Source organism: Sardina pilchardus, chromosome 19 (assembly GCF_963854185.1).
Source record: "Sardina pilchardus chromosome 19, fSarPil1.1, whole genome shotgun sequence".
Taxonomy (NCBI): Eukaryota; Metazoa; Chordata; class Actinopteri; order Clupeiformes; family Clupeidae; genus Sardina; species Sardina pilchardus.
The window spans coordinates 3,959,574-3,974,347 of NC_085012.1; the positions used below are offsets into that span (position 1 = coordinate 3,959,574).

At 48.0% G+C, this 14,774-nt stretch overlaps 1 protein-coding gene across 3 annotated transcripts in view; it reads left to right on the plus strand.

Moving 5' to 3' along the window:
- abi1a (abl-interactor 1a) overlaps positions 1–14,774 on the plus strand; it is a 61,793-nt gene that overhangs the window by 5,661 nt on the left and 41,358 nt on the right. For all 3 annotated transcript variants that reach the window (XM_062521645.1, XM_062521646.1, XM_062521647.1), the window contains exon 2: positions 6,590–6,757. In XM_062521645.1, the coding sequence (XP_062377629.1) occupies positions 6,590–6,757 (168 nt within the window). The remainder of the gene's footprint in view (positions 1–6,589; positions 6,758–14,774) is intronic.

The following is a 14,774-nucleotide window of genomic DNA, read 5'->3' on the forward strand; positions in this document are numbered from 1 at the left end:
AATGGCTCTTCCCCTGGCCTCGCGCTTCTCTTCCTGCCCCTGGCATCTCTCGCTCCCTTCAAGCACAGCACAATTTAACCCCTCAATCAGCTGGGCTCTTTAACCCCCTCCTCCTCTTTCCCCCTTGGGTTGATGCTGCCTCGGATGTGCTGGTGAAGAGGCCAAAGGCTTTCTGCAGGGCAAGGCTTTTTACTGTGGGCTTGTATGTACTTACGCTGCGCACACTCTGTAATTCAGAGTCTGTGGGAGGAGGGGATCTACCTCATTCAATCCCAGGCGGCTTGAGGCTGTCGTCGCTGGATCTTTTGTGTGTACGAACAATTTGTGTAAATGTTGTGCATACAAGAATGTGCTTTATAAGTGATTTGAGTCGACTTGGATCGTCGCCGATTGGTACGGCTTGCTCGGTCACAGACAGATGATGGATGCGTTTGGGAGTCTAATTGAAGAGTGTTGCAGGCATGGTGGCCTTTGATCCATGCTGCTCACTGCTAAATGAGTCCCACTAATAGGCATCTGCCCACTGTGTACTTCTGTGTGTAAGGCAGGGGAGAGAACACGCCCTTGCTGTGGCCTGGGGTCTAGCCTACACCACAAGGATGAGTCATTGGAGACTCCGAATGCCTTAGCTGTGCTACTTTTTAAAATGATTTAATGTTTCCCTGATCGGGTTGAAATTTCAGACACCCCACTCTAGTTCCTCAAGGTTTTTTGTGCACATCCAGCCTGTAGGACACATTCAGCTCTGATAAGATGTTGTGACACTACAGTAATGGCATTCTCTCCCCAGTCCACAATAATTCCAAGCATCCTGGTCTCTGACCTTGACCGGAACCACACAGGTTCTGTTTACTTCTCCCTCCAGTTGAGTCACTCCATGTTTTGGCATTCCAGACATATCTCCTCAGTTTTCCAGGGAGCATTCCATTCCCACCCAGGGGGGTATTGGGAAGTCCATGAGTGACTTTAACTGTCAGCGCTGAAAGAAGTGGAGTGGAGAACGCACCTCTCGGAGGGGAAAAACAGCAACGGCACCTTTTGAGGCGACTGTTTTCGTTTTTCCCTGTACTGACAGACACATGCCTTTAGCTTTTCCCCCTCCTGTCAAAACTCTCCCTGAAGTCCCGCTGCTGACGTTTTTGAGTGCTGTTGGTGAGGAGATTGTGCAATGGGTGTTGTTCTCGCTGCTGCATGGTCCCTGTACTCCTCAGGTTTGGGTGGTGTTGCAGTTTTCCCCAAAGATTGTACCATGTAATGAGGCGCGATAAGAATCGTGTTGTTTGCTCACCAGCATTATAGTTCTTACTGTACGTAGCTGAATAACAAAGCACTCCCATTCTTCTTGAGCGCCCATGGCAAGCAATGCCAGTGAAAATGACCCTGATGAAGGCCTAAGCCCAAACGTTGGTCAATAAAGTAATATTGAAGTGTGTGCCACGACACATTGTTTAATTTCAAGCAATGCCAGAAGCCATAGAGGAAGAGCCCCATGCTGAAGAGTCCAGAGGAAGTCTCAGAATGAGAGAGCAGGCACAGTTTGCAGAGTGCCAGGACCCGTCCCACGCTGCCATAAATCCCCTCTTTAGCTCCTCTTCCCCAGCACAGAGCCACAGCAGCCACAGCAGACATGCCTGGGAGGGCTCGTCTGGGAGGGAGCGTGGGTTGGGGGCAAGATAGCAGATGCTTCCTCTGTCTGCTCGGAGAGATCTTGCCGTCGTCGCTCAGGCCGGAAGGAGCGTGTCAGCGGAAAAGCCGGGAGGTGATCCTGGAGACAGAGGAAGTCCTTAGCTCGCGCTGTCTCGCTCTCTCTCTCTCTCTCTCGCTCTCTCTCGTGCTCTCACACTCTCGCTTTCCCTCCCTCTCGTCTCTCTCTCTCCCTCCCTCTCGTCCCCCCCCCCCCCCCCCCTCCCCTCCCTCTCTCCCGTTAGGGGATGTGTGGGTCTGGGCGGGGTGGCACTGGAAGTGCTGCTTCTCCCTTGACCCCTGGAGCTGGTAGTCCCCTCCCTGGCCTGCACCCTCATGGGAGGAAGCCCACGCGTTTCCTCCGCCAGTGAGCACCGCCGCTCCTCCGCCAGTGAGCAGCCCCTCCTCTTCTCCTCCCCTCCGCTGCTCTGAACCTTCCTGTTCTTCCAGTTTGACCTCTCTTTGTGTCTGATGTTCTGTCAGTCACATTGCTCATGTCTCATGTCAAGTAAGGTCAGAGGTCAAACAGCGCCCTGGCATGTTGGAATTGAAGGGGCAGTGGCAACTCTTCCTCTCACACACAACCTCAATACGTCACCCTCTACTGGGTCCTGTCCTGGCTGCTCACTGCTTCTCACTGGACTGAGAAAATAATCCAATGCCAGAGGTATTTCTCTCTAACCCCCTGCTCTCTCTCTCTCTCTCTCTCTCTCTCTCTCTCTCTCTCTCTCTCTCTCTCTCTCTCTCTCTCTCTCTCTCTCTCTCTCTCTCTCTCTCTTGTGTGAGAACTCACCTCTTTTCCCTCTCAGAGTGCGCGCGAGGCCTCTGTTCCCAGCATTTGTCATTGTTTACCCTGTGGGGTCTATCTAGGTGACACGGTGTTCCAGTTAAGCGCTAGCACTAGAGATTAAGCTTGCGTTTGCGTTTGGTTTCATCTCTGTCCCTCCACCGCCTGAGCTGCTGAGTCTCTTGATTACACTGTAACGTGTGTGAATGAACAGTGCAGTTTTAACAGTGGCCTAGAAATAAACACCATCAAGCCACAGGCCACACTGTTGTGTACTATACGGGCCAAAATGTATAATGATGATGCATTAATTCATAGCCTACTTCCGAATACTATACATTGGCGTACATACAACATGCTTACTTAATGCATGCAAGATGACATCATGCCTACGAGATGTACGTAATGCATACACCATTGATAGTAATAGAGGGAGATGCTGTTCAAAGTATTGCTTTGTATTGGTGCCCCTAACAAAGCAAAGCTATGAAGGAGAATATTATTTTTTTTAAAAAAGAGTATTTGGAGATTGTTAACCTCAGCAAAATCAAAATGTTTTGTCTTATTACATTTTATATTTTAAATTTTTTTACAGAAGTGAATAAAAAAGGACTATCTCGTCCAGTATCAGTGCCTGGCCTTTTATAAATGCTTTTCTGGGTGAAGAGCCAAAAGTCCCACAGAGCCTCCAGACTCTTGTGGAAAGCCTTCTCAGATGAGTGGAAGCTGTGGGTGTCATGGCAGTTGTGCCAATACATGTGTCTGTACAGTGTACACATCATGCGCAGGGTAGAAATGCTGTGCATAAGAAGTGCATAACAGGTTGGTGGGAATGGGCCGTTGGTAGCAGAGAGAGAGTTTCTACCAGTTAATCTGGGCTGCGGCAGTGGAGGTCGTCCAGAGAAGGAGGGGAAGACTGGGGACAGAATGGATGGACAGAGCTAAGTTACTTGCCACATATGTAATTATTGATGTAATTATAGGATATGGTGATGAGGAGGAGTTATGTCGTCATAGCCATCAGCATTTGTAGACAAAGGCCCCACTAAAGGAGAGAATAGACAGGTTAGGAATAAGAAGAATATCTGTCATACAGTCACAGAAGGGTTTTGCATGCATATGTCCAGGTTTAATTGATGCCTTATCATCCAGTCATCTGTCTTAGTACTATGGCACGGGTGGTATTACATACTGTAGGGCAGTTTTTTGAGCAATGTGGCTGGGCACTTGTGATGAACTACTGATTCCAGTATTCCAGAAAAAAATGCCTAATACTATTGGGTGATGCCAAACAGCAATACTCTGGAACATTGACCAGCAACAATGCTCAAACAGTTGCTTTGTGAATCATCTGAAGAGTAGTCTTTAGATACAAACCCTGGTTAGGGTATGAGACGAGGCTGGGGCTGGGGGTGGGAGAGCCCCCCGGGATTACGGACCTGGATTATAGGAAACCATTGCTGATCTGCTACTGCGTTATGCTGTGTGGAGAGATGCAGCTCAGCGTGCAATAGATTGGACCCTCTCCCTTCAGTCCCCCTTGACCTTTCTCCCACTGGCTATCTGTGCTTTAGTGGAACTGACGTGCATATGCACTGACACATTGTAGACATTCTTGTACTTTGGTCTGTGACCTTCATGAATGGAAACAGACATGCCTCATTTCAGTTTTTCACAACGATCTGGGATTTGTCTTTGTTGTGTGATGTGTGTCTCTCCCTCGTTCAGAGTCATATGTAGGTCATGGGGGTGGTGGGATTTACAATGGCCGCCAGTAATGCTCTTGCTGCATGGGAACCACCTTCACCACATTGACGTCCCATGAGATTAAAAATGCTGAATGGTCATAATGTGTAGTTCAGTAAGTTCACACATTAATCTTGTCAGGAATGTGTTTATATCAGAGTTTAATGACCAGATTATGTCTCCTTTCATATAGAGAGACTGGGCCTGTCTCTCAGTTTATGGAAACTGCACCGTTATCGCTGTCAGCCCTGATGGATGGCACTGATGGTTGTTGTCCTAGCCCAGGTGATGATGTTATGCAAATGAGCCTCATTTCCTTGAAATGATTCCTGCCGGGAGGAAAATCGTTATCACCGTGTGGTTGAGATCAAGGTGTCAAAAATGATTTACGCACACCATGCTGAGAATCCTCATTGGGGTATTACAAGGCTAGCTGTCTGTCTGCAATTCCAGACCCACTTGGTTCTGAAGACATAATGTTTGTTCAGAGAAGAAAGCTAATACCACTGAAGTGGAGTTCCAGGGGTATCAGCAACGCAACAAGCAGATGGATAATGTAACGGAGCAGATGCAGCTAAAGTGCTTTTTAAACCTGTGGCTAAAAATAGACTCCAACGAGGTTCTCCGTTCGTCTGGTTCCGTGGAGAGAGTGTTGGATCTGGAGTGCTGTTCTGTAGACTCTCCCTCCTGTGTGTGTGTGTGTGTGTGTGTGTGTGTGTGTGTGTGTGTGTGTGTGTGTGTGTGTGTGTGTGTGTGTGTGTGTGTGTGTGTGTGTGTGTGTGTGTGTGTGTGTGTGTGTGTGTGTGTGTGTGTGTGTGTGTTGCTGAGGGGAAATTGTATCTGTGTATGTGTACCAGTGGGTGTTTTTTGCATGTTGCGCTAACAAGTTTTATATCTGATATAGGCCATATCTGAAAGTAAGTGAAGAAAGAGGTGTGTAGATTTACTATGATAAGTTCAAGATCATAGTTCACCCACAGCATTTCCATGCACTGCGCTTGAAGCATGTGTGTTCATATTGGCCTGTGTGTGTGTGTGTGTGCGTGCGTGTGTGTGTGCGCACATGATATCATTCGGCCTGTCCCCTCCAACAGATGGCCGGCGCACGGTGGGAGTTCTCAGGAGGAATCTCCCAGCATTCCTGTGGGCGGCTATCGCGCCCCGCACATCTGCTCCTCCCGCTCCGTCAGAGCGACTCACGGGGCCGCCGGTCTCCCTCCCGCTGCTCACGCCAACTGCTCGTACGCCGCCCCCAGACTCGTGTTTGCAGATACCCAGGGAGACACGTGTCAGAGGCAGCATGTTTACTGAATTGACGCCATTACCCACCCCGTTATCCCAAGGCGCAGGGCTCCGACAGGAACAACAGGAAGCGTTTGGCAGTGCTTGCGAACGACTGGCTGTGGCAGACAGCTTCGCTCGATAGGTGTTTGTGTTGGAGACGTGCTTGAGCTTCTAAATTTGGGTGCTTTTTGAAGTGTTCTGAGCCACGTTTGAGGTGATGGCATCAGGTGGTGTGGAGATGGGGAGGTTTACCGCAGTTAGAGCAGTTTCAACCGCTCTCGCGCCGTGTGGCTCTCTCAGACAGGAAGCCAAATGGAGAACAAAAACCCAACGCTTATTTCCTCTCTTCTCCGCAGTACTTGTGGGTGTCACTCTCTATCGCGTTCCTTTCTTTCCTTCTGTCTTTTTATATTTAAAATAATTTAAGGAAGCTATATTACTGTAACTGTGTAATAAACGTGTGTTATCATAAACCCTGTCAGATTACATTCTATATTTGACAGTGTGTTTTTTTTGTGTGAGTTTTTTGGCTGAAAAGTTGTTTAAAAAAAGTTGTTTAAGTTTGTTTTCACTTGTTTCTGTGTTTTCTGTGGTTCAGTCCAAAAAAAAAAACTTGTTAGGCTCTAATCCTGAAGCCATGAAAATGTGGGTTTTATTTGAACTAATCCCCTAGTCTACATGATTCTTGAATAGGCACTCATGTTCTCTGGAGTTCTCGGAGTGTTCTCAGAGTAGTGCTTCAAAGCAGTGAAGAGTGTCTGGCTGAAGGGTTGCCCTTAGTTACCAACGTACACATCAGCATTCCGGAGAATGGGATTGTGTTGGAGCCACGGAATGTTTGAGAAGGAGTGATGTGCAGTGTTGGTGTCTCTCGAGGAGATCTGTGTAGTGATTGGATGTCTTAATTGAAGCAGGCCCTTGGGCTGCAAGAAGCGTTTATCGGCCTGTGTGCGTGCCAGCCCTCCGCTCTCTCCCGTCCCTCTGTCTTCAGCTGTGCTACGGTGTGTATCATGTGCTGTGGTCGGTGGTCTCACACACATCTCTCTCTCTCTCTCTCTCTCCTCTCCCCTCCCTTCCCCTCTGCCACAGGCACCGGACAAAAGGAAAGCGCTGGAGGAGACCAAAGCCTACACCACCCAGTCGCTGGCCAGTGTGGCCTACCAGATCAATGCCTTAGCCAACAATGTGCTGCAGCTGCTGGACATTCAGGCGTCCCAGCTGCGGCGCATGGAGTCCTCCATCAACCATATCTCCCAGGTCAGTCCGTCCGTCCGTCTGAGCGCACACAAACATATACAGGAATTATACACACAGACCAAAGGGGGAAAAAAACCGCCTTGTGCTCACACAGCTGCATGAAATCCTTCTGTAACCACATGGTCTTGGTCAGTCTCAAAATACCAAACGCGCGCACACACACACACACACACACACAGACAGCTGCACTTCCACCACATCAGCCACTGGGTACAGATTAATGTATAAATGTGTATGATGCTCCAAAATAGTCCATGAAAACGCAAGCCTGTGTGCGCCCACGCTGGCACGCTGGCAGTGTATGGCAAACCCACATCTTGGAGGACACACAATGCCCGCACATGGTTGTAATGAAAATGGACGTGTGTGTGTGTCAGTGGCGGACCGTGAGTTCAGCAATTAGGCCTTCAATAATGACTATTTTTTTGTCAAAAAATAAATAAATTAGGGGGGCGTTGCGGGGGGATCCCCCCGCAGATTTTTTTTACATTACAAGGTTAAAATGTGCAATTTCCCTGCATTTCACAGTGGGAGAGAAACGTTTTCTCTTTCTAACGCGAGTCGGTGTATCATTCGTTACATAAACAAATACGTCCGAGCTGAATTCCGCATTGTTTAATGGTAAACATAACATCTTTATTGGGACCTGGCCATTATCCTTATCAGCAGCATGGATTTGAGCAGACTAGGCCCTACTTGAAATATTTAGGCCATCGGCTTACTTGTTTCAGACTGTTTCTAGAGCTCTTCTATTTAGCTGTAGCGTGTACGGTGCTATTATTTTAGGTTGCTTCGCTGCTGCTCCGATTAGGCTACTCAAAAGCTAGTCATGTGGAACTACAGGGCTAGGCTATCCTACAGTCAGTTAGTATCTTTGCTACAGTGTTTGCCAAACCTTCACGGTACACTATGAGAAATGTCTCAACAGAAAATGTCACAGCACTCCACCCATGATATTAAACATAGAAGTCACAAAACGTATTGCCCTAATGTTGCCACTGCTTGTTGGCTACTTCAAAATGCATTAATTGCCAGCTCACGTTATGGCCATGCCACGGATTTCACCAATAATTTCCACAAAACTCAAAGAGATCAAAAGTCGGACTAAACTAGCAGGGCAGTAGACTGGCAGTAAACCAGACCTTGGAGGGCAGGGAATCAAATGACAGTTTGACATGCCGATCCCGACAGCTTCACCAAAGTCTCATCAACTCGCACACAACTTCAAGCTAGCATACAATCTAGTCGTACCAAGCTAACAATCTAGTCGTAACCAAGCAGCACTAAAACACGTTTGTTATATAGTAAAGGGCCAGATAACAAGCATATATTTCAAGTCTTATGTTATGAAATAAACATGAAACAAAACTTACCAATTCCTGCATAGTGACCAGCTACGTGCAGAGTTATAGCTGACGTTATGTGTAGCACTATCGATATCTGCTAGTCCAGCTACATTATTTTTGCTTAATGGTTTATTTGCTATTCATAACTATAACCATAGTCATGTCAGTATGACACATTTATTTATCCATTGAAGTCCAGTCTGATTCTGACACTGGCACAAGATGTTCCTCACGTCAAGCCATAGACAGTGAACGCCTCAAACAGCGTTAACATTTGTGATGAACGATTCCGGGTATTCTTTTAGAACATTGCAGGCCTAGCTGCAGTCAGACCTGCCTACCTCGCCATAATAGGTCGATTTGATTGGCTAATTAGTCAGATGTAGCCATCAATCAACCCGAATCCAAATATATGATTTCTAATGGTTGCTTAGGTACCGTAAACGCAGAGATTCCTTGTGAAGGCCTGATGCGGGCCTTAACAAGGGAACTCATGGGATTGGATGAAAATATATCGCACACTCTCGCTATTTGTTCAGACAGTCTGTCAATCAAATCACATAGCCGACAGCGGTAGTAGTCGAGAACGATCGGGGAAGGAGAAGCAGGAGCAAATAATAAATGGTTAAGTAAAATTTTATTAAAGACACTAGTATTTTTCATTCGTTTGGAAATAGTTAGGCCTTCAGAGAAGGCCTTGAAGGCCCTGACGGTCCGCCACTGGTGTGTGTGTGTGTGTGTGTGTGTGTGTGCGTGTGCGTGTGTGCGCACTCACATTGACAACCCACTGGTCTATGTCTATAGGATGTTTGTCTTGTACTACTGCCCCATCCCCCACGCTACACTTTAGACTTTAACTCCCTCTGTTCTGTGCTCTTCATAGCCTCAGACCTCAATGACTGTGTGTGTGTGTGTGTGTGCCTGCGCTAGACTTTAACTCCCTCTGTTCTGTGGTCTTATAGCCTCAGACCTCATTGACTGGCTCTTTTTTGTCTTGTGCTGAATATATACTTTGTGTGGATGAACGCTTGAATGTCTGCCTGTTACTCACAGTGAATGAGTGATTCAATCTCTCCATCTCTCTCCACTATCATTCATTATTTATGCTCTCTCTCTCCCTCTCATTTTCTCTCTCTCCCTCTCTCTCGTTCTCGCTAGTTTTTTCTCTCATTCTCGTTCTTGTTCTCGTTCTCTCTCTCTCTCACATTCTTGTTCTCGTTCTCTCTTTCTCTCTCTTATTCTCTCCCTCTCTCCCTCTCTGTTGTTTAACCAAGTCGCAGTTGGGGCTTAGCGCTTAAGTCAAACTGTCCCTGGACAGCATGGCTCGGATTCTGGCACTGTCGTTTGGAGTCAACTGATCCCATGAACTCATTAGCAGCTCAGATCAAGTCAAAGACTCACATGGCCCCGGGGTGCCAAACCTAGGCTGTAGGCCTCCCGTAGTCCAACCCAGAGGCTTAGAAGCAGCGCCCCCGCCCCGCCCTGCCCCGCCCTGTCCTGTCCTTCTGCCCCGCCCTGCCCTGCCCCGCCCTGTTCGGTCCTGTCCTTCCGTGCCTGGACTCTCTGTGGGTGTGTTGTTGAGGATGGCACGTTAAAGGAAGTCATCAGAGAGAGCTTTCATTAGCGTCCTAATGGAGTTATCACAAGAAGACTATAATGTTGCGTAATAATGCATTTATCATCTGCCGCTGGCAGTGCAGCAATTAACCACAACTATACCGCAACACTGGATAAACAAGATGTGGCGGAGTAGGTTAGCGTCCACTCGGAATGGACGGAGGAAGTTTTGGCAGATGTGCTGAGTGATCAAAACACTTTGTGTGTATCAGGTTGGGTGGCTGTGGAGCTAATGAGAGAGATGGATACAAGTGAAGCGATGATGTCATGGCAGGGTGGTTCTCCACGGCTGCGTCTGAAAGCCTCTCCGTAATGGACAGCAAGCTGAGCACAGAGGAAACGTCTCTCCGAGACGAGCTGGAGGTCACTCCTCAGGCACTCTCAGTCTCAGGCTTCCATCTGCCCTCCAGGAGCCCCTCTATAAAGCTGAGAGAAGGAGCAGTGGAGACGGGAAGGGGAAAATAAGAGCAGTTTTGACAGGGGGATGGAAAGGCAAGTGATTTGTGTTGCACTGGATTGCCAGAGCGATTTTTTTAGTGGAAGCAGGTTTGGGTTGGAATGCCTTTTTTCTTTAAGAGCGCCAGTCATGGCAGTGCAACGTGGTCCCTGGGTCTCTATGGAAACGGCGCCAAGCATGCTGGGTAATCGGACACCAGCAGAGCAGAGGCCTGGCCTGCTGCAGGAACCGCTGGTTCACTTGGGTACATGTGAGATGTGGCACAAACGCCGGCAGCTGCTCGGGCGCATAAATCTGGCACGCGTCCTCTCCTGCCCACCCACTCTGACTTGGCCCCAGCTGTGGCACAACTGGCCGGGACACCTACACGGCACGCCGGCGACCCGGGTTCGATTCCCGCCCCGTGGTCCTTTCCAGATCCCACCCCGACTCTCTCTTCCATTCACTTCCTGTCATTCTCCACTATCCTAAAACATTTAAGCATAAAAGCCCCAAAAATACATAAAAAAAGGACTCCTCAGTGTCATCATGCTGAAAGGACGGCCATACACACTGCTAGTGTGAGGCTCTCTGAATTGTGTGTTTCTACTGACATCCATGTTGTTCACCAGTGTCATCAACTCACAAGGCACTTGGAGTAGCAAAGTATCGAGGTCTAAAGAATATAGCAGCTCTCATTCATGAATATTAATCACAGTTGAAGATGGAAGATGCCAACAAGGTTTGGCACCCCTGGTGAAGACCAATAAGATGACCAGTGGGCTATGCACTTGGGATGCAATGCATCGTTTGTATTTTTTTGTATAAAGTCGTTTGTTATGTGGTATTAAGAATTATACTCATGTGTCTTCACTATTTGGATCGTGCAACTGACATGAACTTCAGAGGACAGCAGAGAGGAGATCTGAAAAGAGTTATTAAGACAGAAGTTGCAGTAGCCCCAAAATGTCTACATCTGTGAAACAGAGGCTCCTTTCTACAGGACCCAAAGACTGGGGATTCTCCAGCTAAAAACACACACACACACACACACACACACACACACACACACACACACACACACACACAATCTCTTGTGTGTTCTGTATCCATAGCAATGGCCCCTGAGCATGGCTATGAGGCTGTGATGAGCTGTGCTGGTGGGTCCTAAAGAAGGCGCTTTTATTGTCCTGCTGTACCCCTCACCACTCCTCTCTCCCCTCTCTCCTCTCCTCTTCCCTCTCTCCTCTCCTCTCCTCTCTACTCTCTCCTCTCCCCTCTCCTCTTTCCCCTCTCTCTCCTCTACTCTCTCCTCTCCCTTCTCCTCTTCCTCCTCCCCTCTCTCCTCTCTGTCACTCAGGCGGGTCTGTTGAGAGTGCTGGCTCGTGGCTGTAGCTCCTCTCCATGCCTGAGTGGAGTCTGCTGTGAGCTCTTATACAGGGCTGACAGGAGCAAAGGGCACTTTCTCTTTCTCTCTCTCTCTCTCTCTCTCTCTCTCTCTCTCTCTCTCTCTCTCTCTCCCTCTCTCTGTCTCTCTTTCTCCCTCACTCTCTCACTCTCACTGCACCCAATCTCTATCTTGCTCGCTCTCTCTCTCTCTCTCTGTTCTTTATCTCTCTCTTTCTTTCCCTCCCCCCCTCATGCTCTTTTGATCTCTCTCTCTCTCTCTCCCTATCTCCCCTCCCTATCCCCCCACCCCTTCTCTGTTAATAATTCAGATGTAGCGCTGTAAGCTTGTGACTGCACTTGTTTATCTGCCACCCCTGCAACTCTGAGTAGGTCACCCTGCATTGATTGACTCCAGTGTCTGGATTGCCACATCACTCCATGCCTAGTGCTGTGGACCCCAACAAATATTTGCATTTTTTTAAACAGTGAAGATTGCGTATAAGAGTCAATGAATTCTATGTGGAGTGGGAAAAGTTAGATGCCCTGTCAATATAAACAGCAGCTTGAGGTCCCATCCGTGGGTTTCCGGCTTAATGCAGAGGGACGTACTGTAGTGTCCAAGAGGATGCGGGTGGACATGGCTGACTCTGTCCATGTGGCTAAACCTGAGCTGACCTCTCCGGGCGATTCTGCTAATGATGGATGCCTGCTGCTTCAGTGGCCGAGGAGTTTGGAAGGAATGAAAGTGCTGACGGCAGTCACATCAAGGAAATATGGCTGCAGAATGTTAATTAGCAAGAGTGGCAAAGGTTCCCTTCCCCTGTGAAAGAAGAGAACGAGGGAGGGGACAGAAGAGGAGGGAGGGAGGGAGGGGGGGGGGGGGGGGTTCAAACCCTTTTTTATAATCTAAATGAGAGATCTTTGTCGCACAGAAAGTCTGAAAAAGAGTTTAGTGCATTCAGAAAACACATTCACATGTTGTGTGACACACACACACACACACACACACACACACACACACACACACACACACACACACACACACACACAGAGTATAGCCCCAAAGAAGAAGACTGAAGGACAGAAGCCAGCCATACAGAGAGAACACAAGCAGTGTGTATGCAACCAAGAAGTGTGATACAGAAGCAGGCAGAAAGCGGGAGAAGGGAGGCATTATGCCCACGGCCCCCCGCCCGCTGATGGGGTTTTTCCAGTGGGAACGTGAGGGCAGTGTAATGGCCCCGGTGCCATGGCTCCCCTGGGCAGGCCACCACACCCACCACTGAGGGGAAGAGGAGGAGGAGGAGGAAGAGGAGGAGGAGGAAGAGGAGGAAGAGGCTGTTTTTAGACTGTGCCCGTCTCTGCCACCCCTCAGACTGTGCCATCATGCTGATTTCACTAGTATGAACTATGTGGAAATGAGACACTCCTAAAGTGTGTGTGTGTGTGTGTGTGTGTGTGTGTGTGTGTGTGTGTGTGTGTGTGGGTTAACCACACACAAACAGATCATGCGTGTACGCAAAGTGTCTTGGGTGTGGTGATGCTATGCCTGGCTAGTGGTATTTCCCCTTTCTACCATCATGATGTGTGTGTCGGTGTGTTTACATCTGTCTAATGAGATCTTCCCCTTTCAAAAATAGTTTGAGCAGGTCATATACAGTGCTGCCAACAGCACCCCAACAAGTAATCCTACAGTAACTACTTTTGTCACCTCTCTGTTTCCTTCTCTTTGTCCTTCTCTCTCACCATTCTCTCTCACTCTGTCCGTTTTCAATGGGTTGTTGCTTGTCTCAGCCGCATGGCTTGCTTGGAGCTAAAAAAAAACCCTGAGTAGTTTGAGGCAGCTGGCTCACCGGATGCCATGCAACATTTCCTGACATAACATGATTCCTCCGTTGTGTCACATGACTTGCTGGAACTCCCGTCATGTGATGCAAACCCAGCCCTAAAAGAGAGAATGATTACCAGGTGCCAGTGGCCAGTGGTTTCCTTACAGTACAACAGTCCGATGAATCTGCTGAGAAATAGCTGATCGTTCCTTGTCTTCTGTTCCAGTTCAAGGCTCAGTGTAGGGGAGTAGCTTGGTCCTCATGCATGAGTGTAGGGGAGTAGCTTGGTCCTCAGGCATGAGTGTAGGGGAGTAGCTTGGTCCTCAGGCATGCAGGACCACAAGTTAAAGTTGAGCTTGTGAAGCTTGTGGGTATCCCGTCAGCTGATCAGCTGTGCCCACTAGTAAGTTGAGCCCAGTGGAACACCAGGGATTACCTGTTCAGGCCCATATGTGTGTGGGTTTGGGTGTGTGTTTTCAAAGGTGCTCCTAGGTGTGCTTAGTCATAGATCAACTTTCATGCCGTTGGTGTTTGAGGGCAAGTGAATTGGTGCGTATCATGTCAGTGTGTGCATGATTTAAGGGCTGATTGGAAATGATTAAGTTGTGATTAAAGGGATATTCCGCCATTTTTGGAAATACGCTCATTTTCCACCTCCCCTCGAGCAAAACAATCGATATTTACCTTGTTCCCGTTCATCCAGCCATTCTGTGAGTCTGGCGATACAACTTTTAGCTTCAGCCTAGCATAGATCATTGAATCGGATTAGACCATTAGCTTCTCGCCTGCTAGCTTCATGTTTAAAAGTGACTAAGATTTCTGGTAATTTTCCCATTTAAAACGTGTCTCCTCTCAAGTTAGAAAGTGCAATAAGACCAACTGAAAATGAAACCTGGCGTTTTTCTAGGCTGATTTGACATGGAACTACACTCTCATTTGGCGTAATAATCAAGGCAACTTGCAAACGTACCATAGGCGCAGTGATATCTTATGCAGCATCTGAAAATAGTCCCCATAGACAACAAGCAATAGTAGTGCCAGTAGCTGCAAGTTGCCTTGATTATTACGCCAGATGAGAGTGTAGTTCCATGTCAAATCAGCCTAGAAAAACGCCAGGTTTCATTTTCAGTTGGTCTTATTGCACTTTCTAACTTGAGAGGAGACACGTTTTAAATGGGAAAATTACCAGAAATCTTAGTCACTTTTAAACATGAAGCTAGCAGGCGAGAAGCTAATGGTCTAATCCGAGTCAATGATCTATGCTAGGCTGAAGCTAAAAGTTGTATCGCCAGACTCACAGAATGGCTGGATGAACGGGAACAAGGTAAATATCGATTGTTTTGCTCGAGGGAAGGTGGAAAATGAGCGTATTTCCAAAAATGGCGGAATATCCCTTTAAG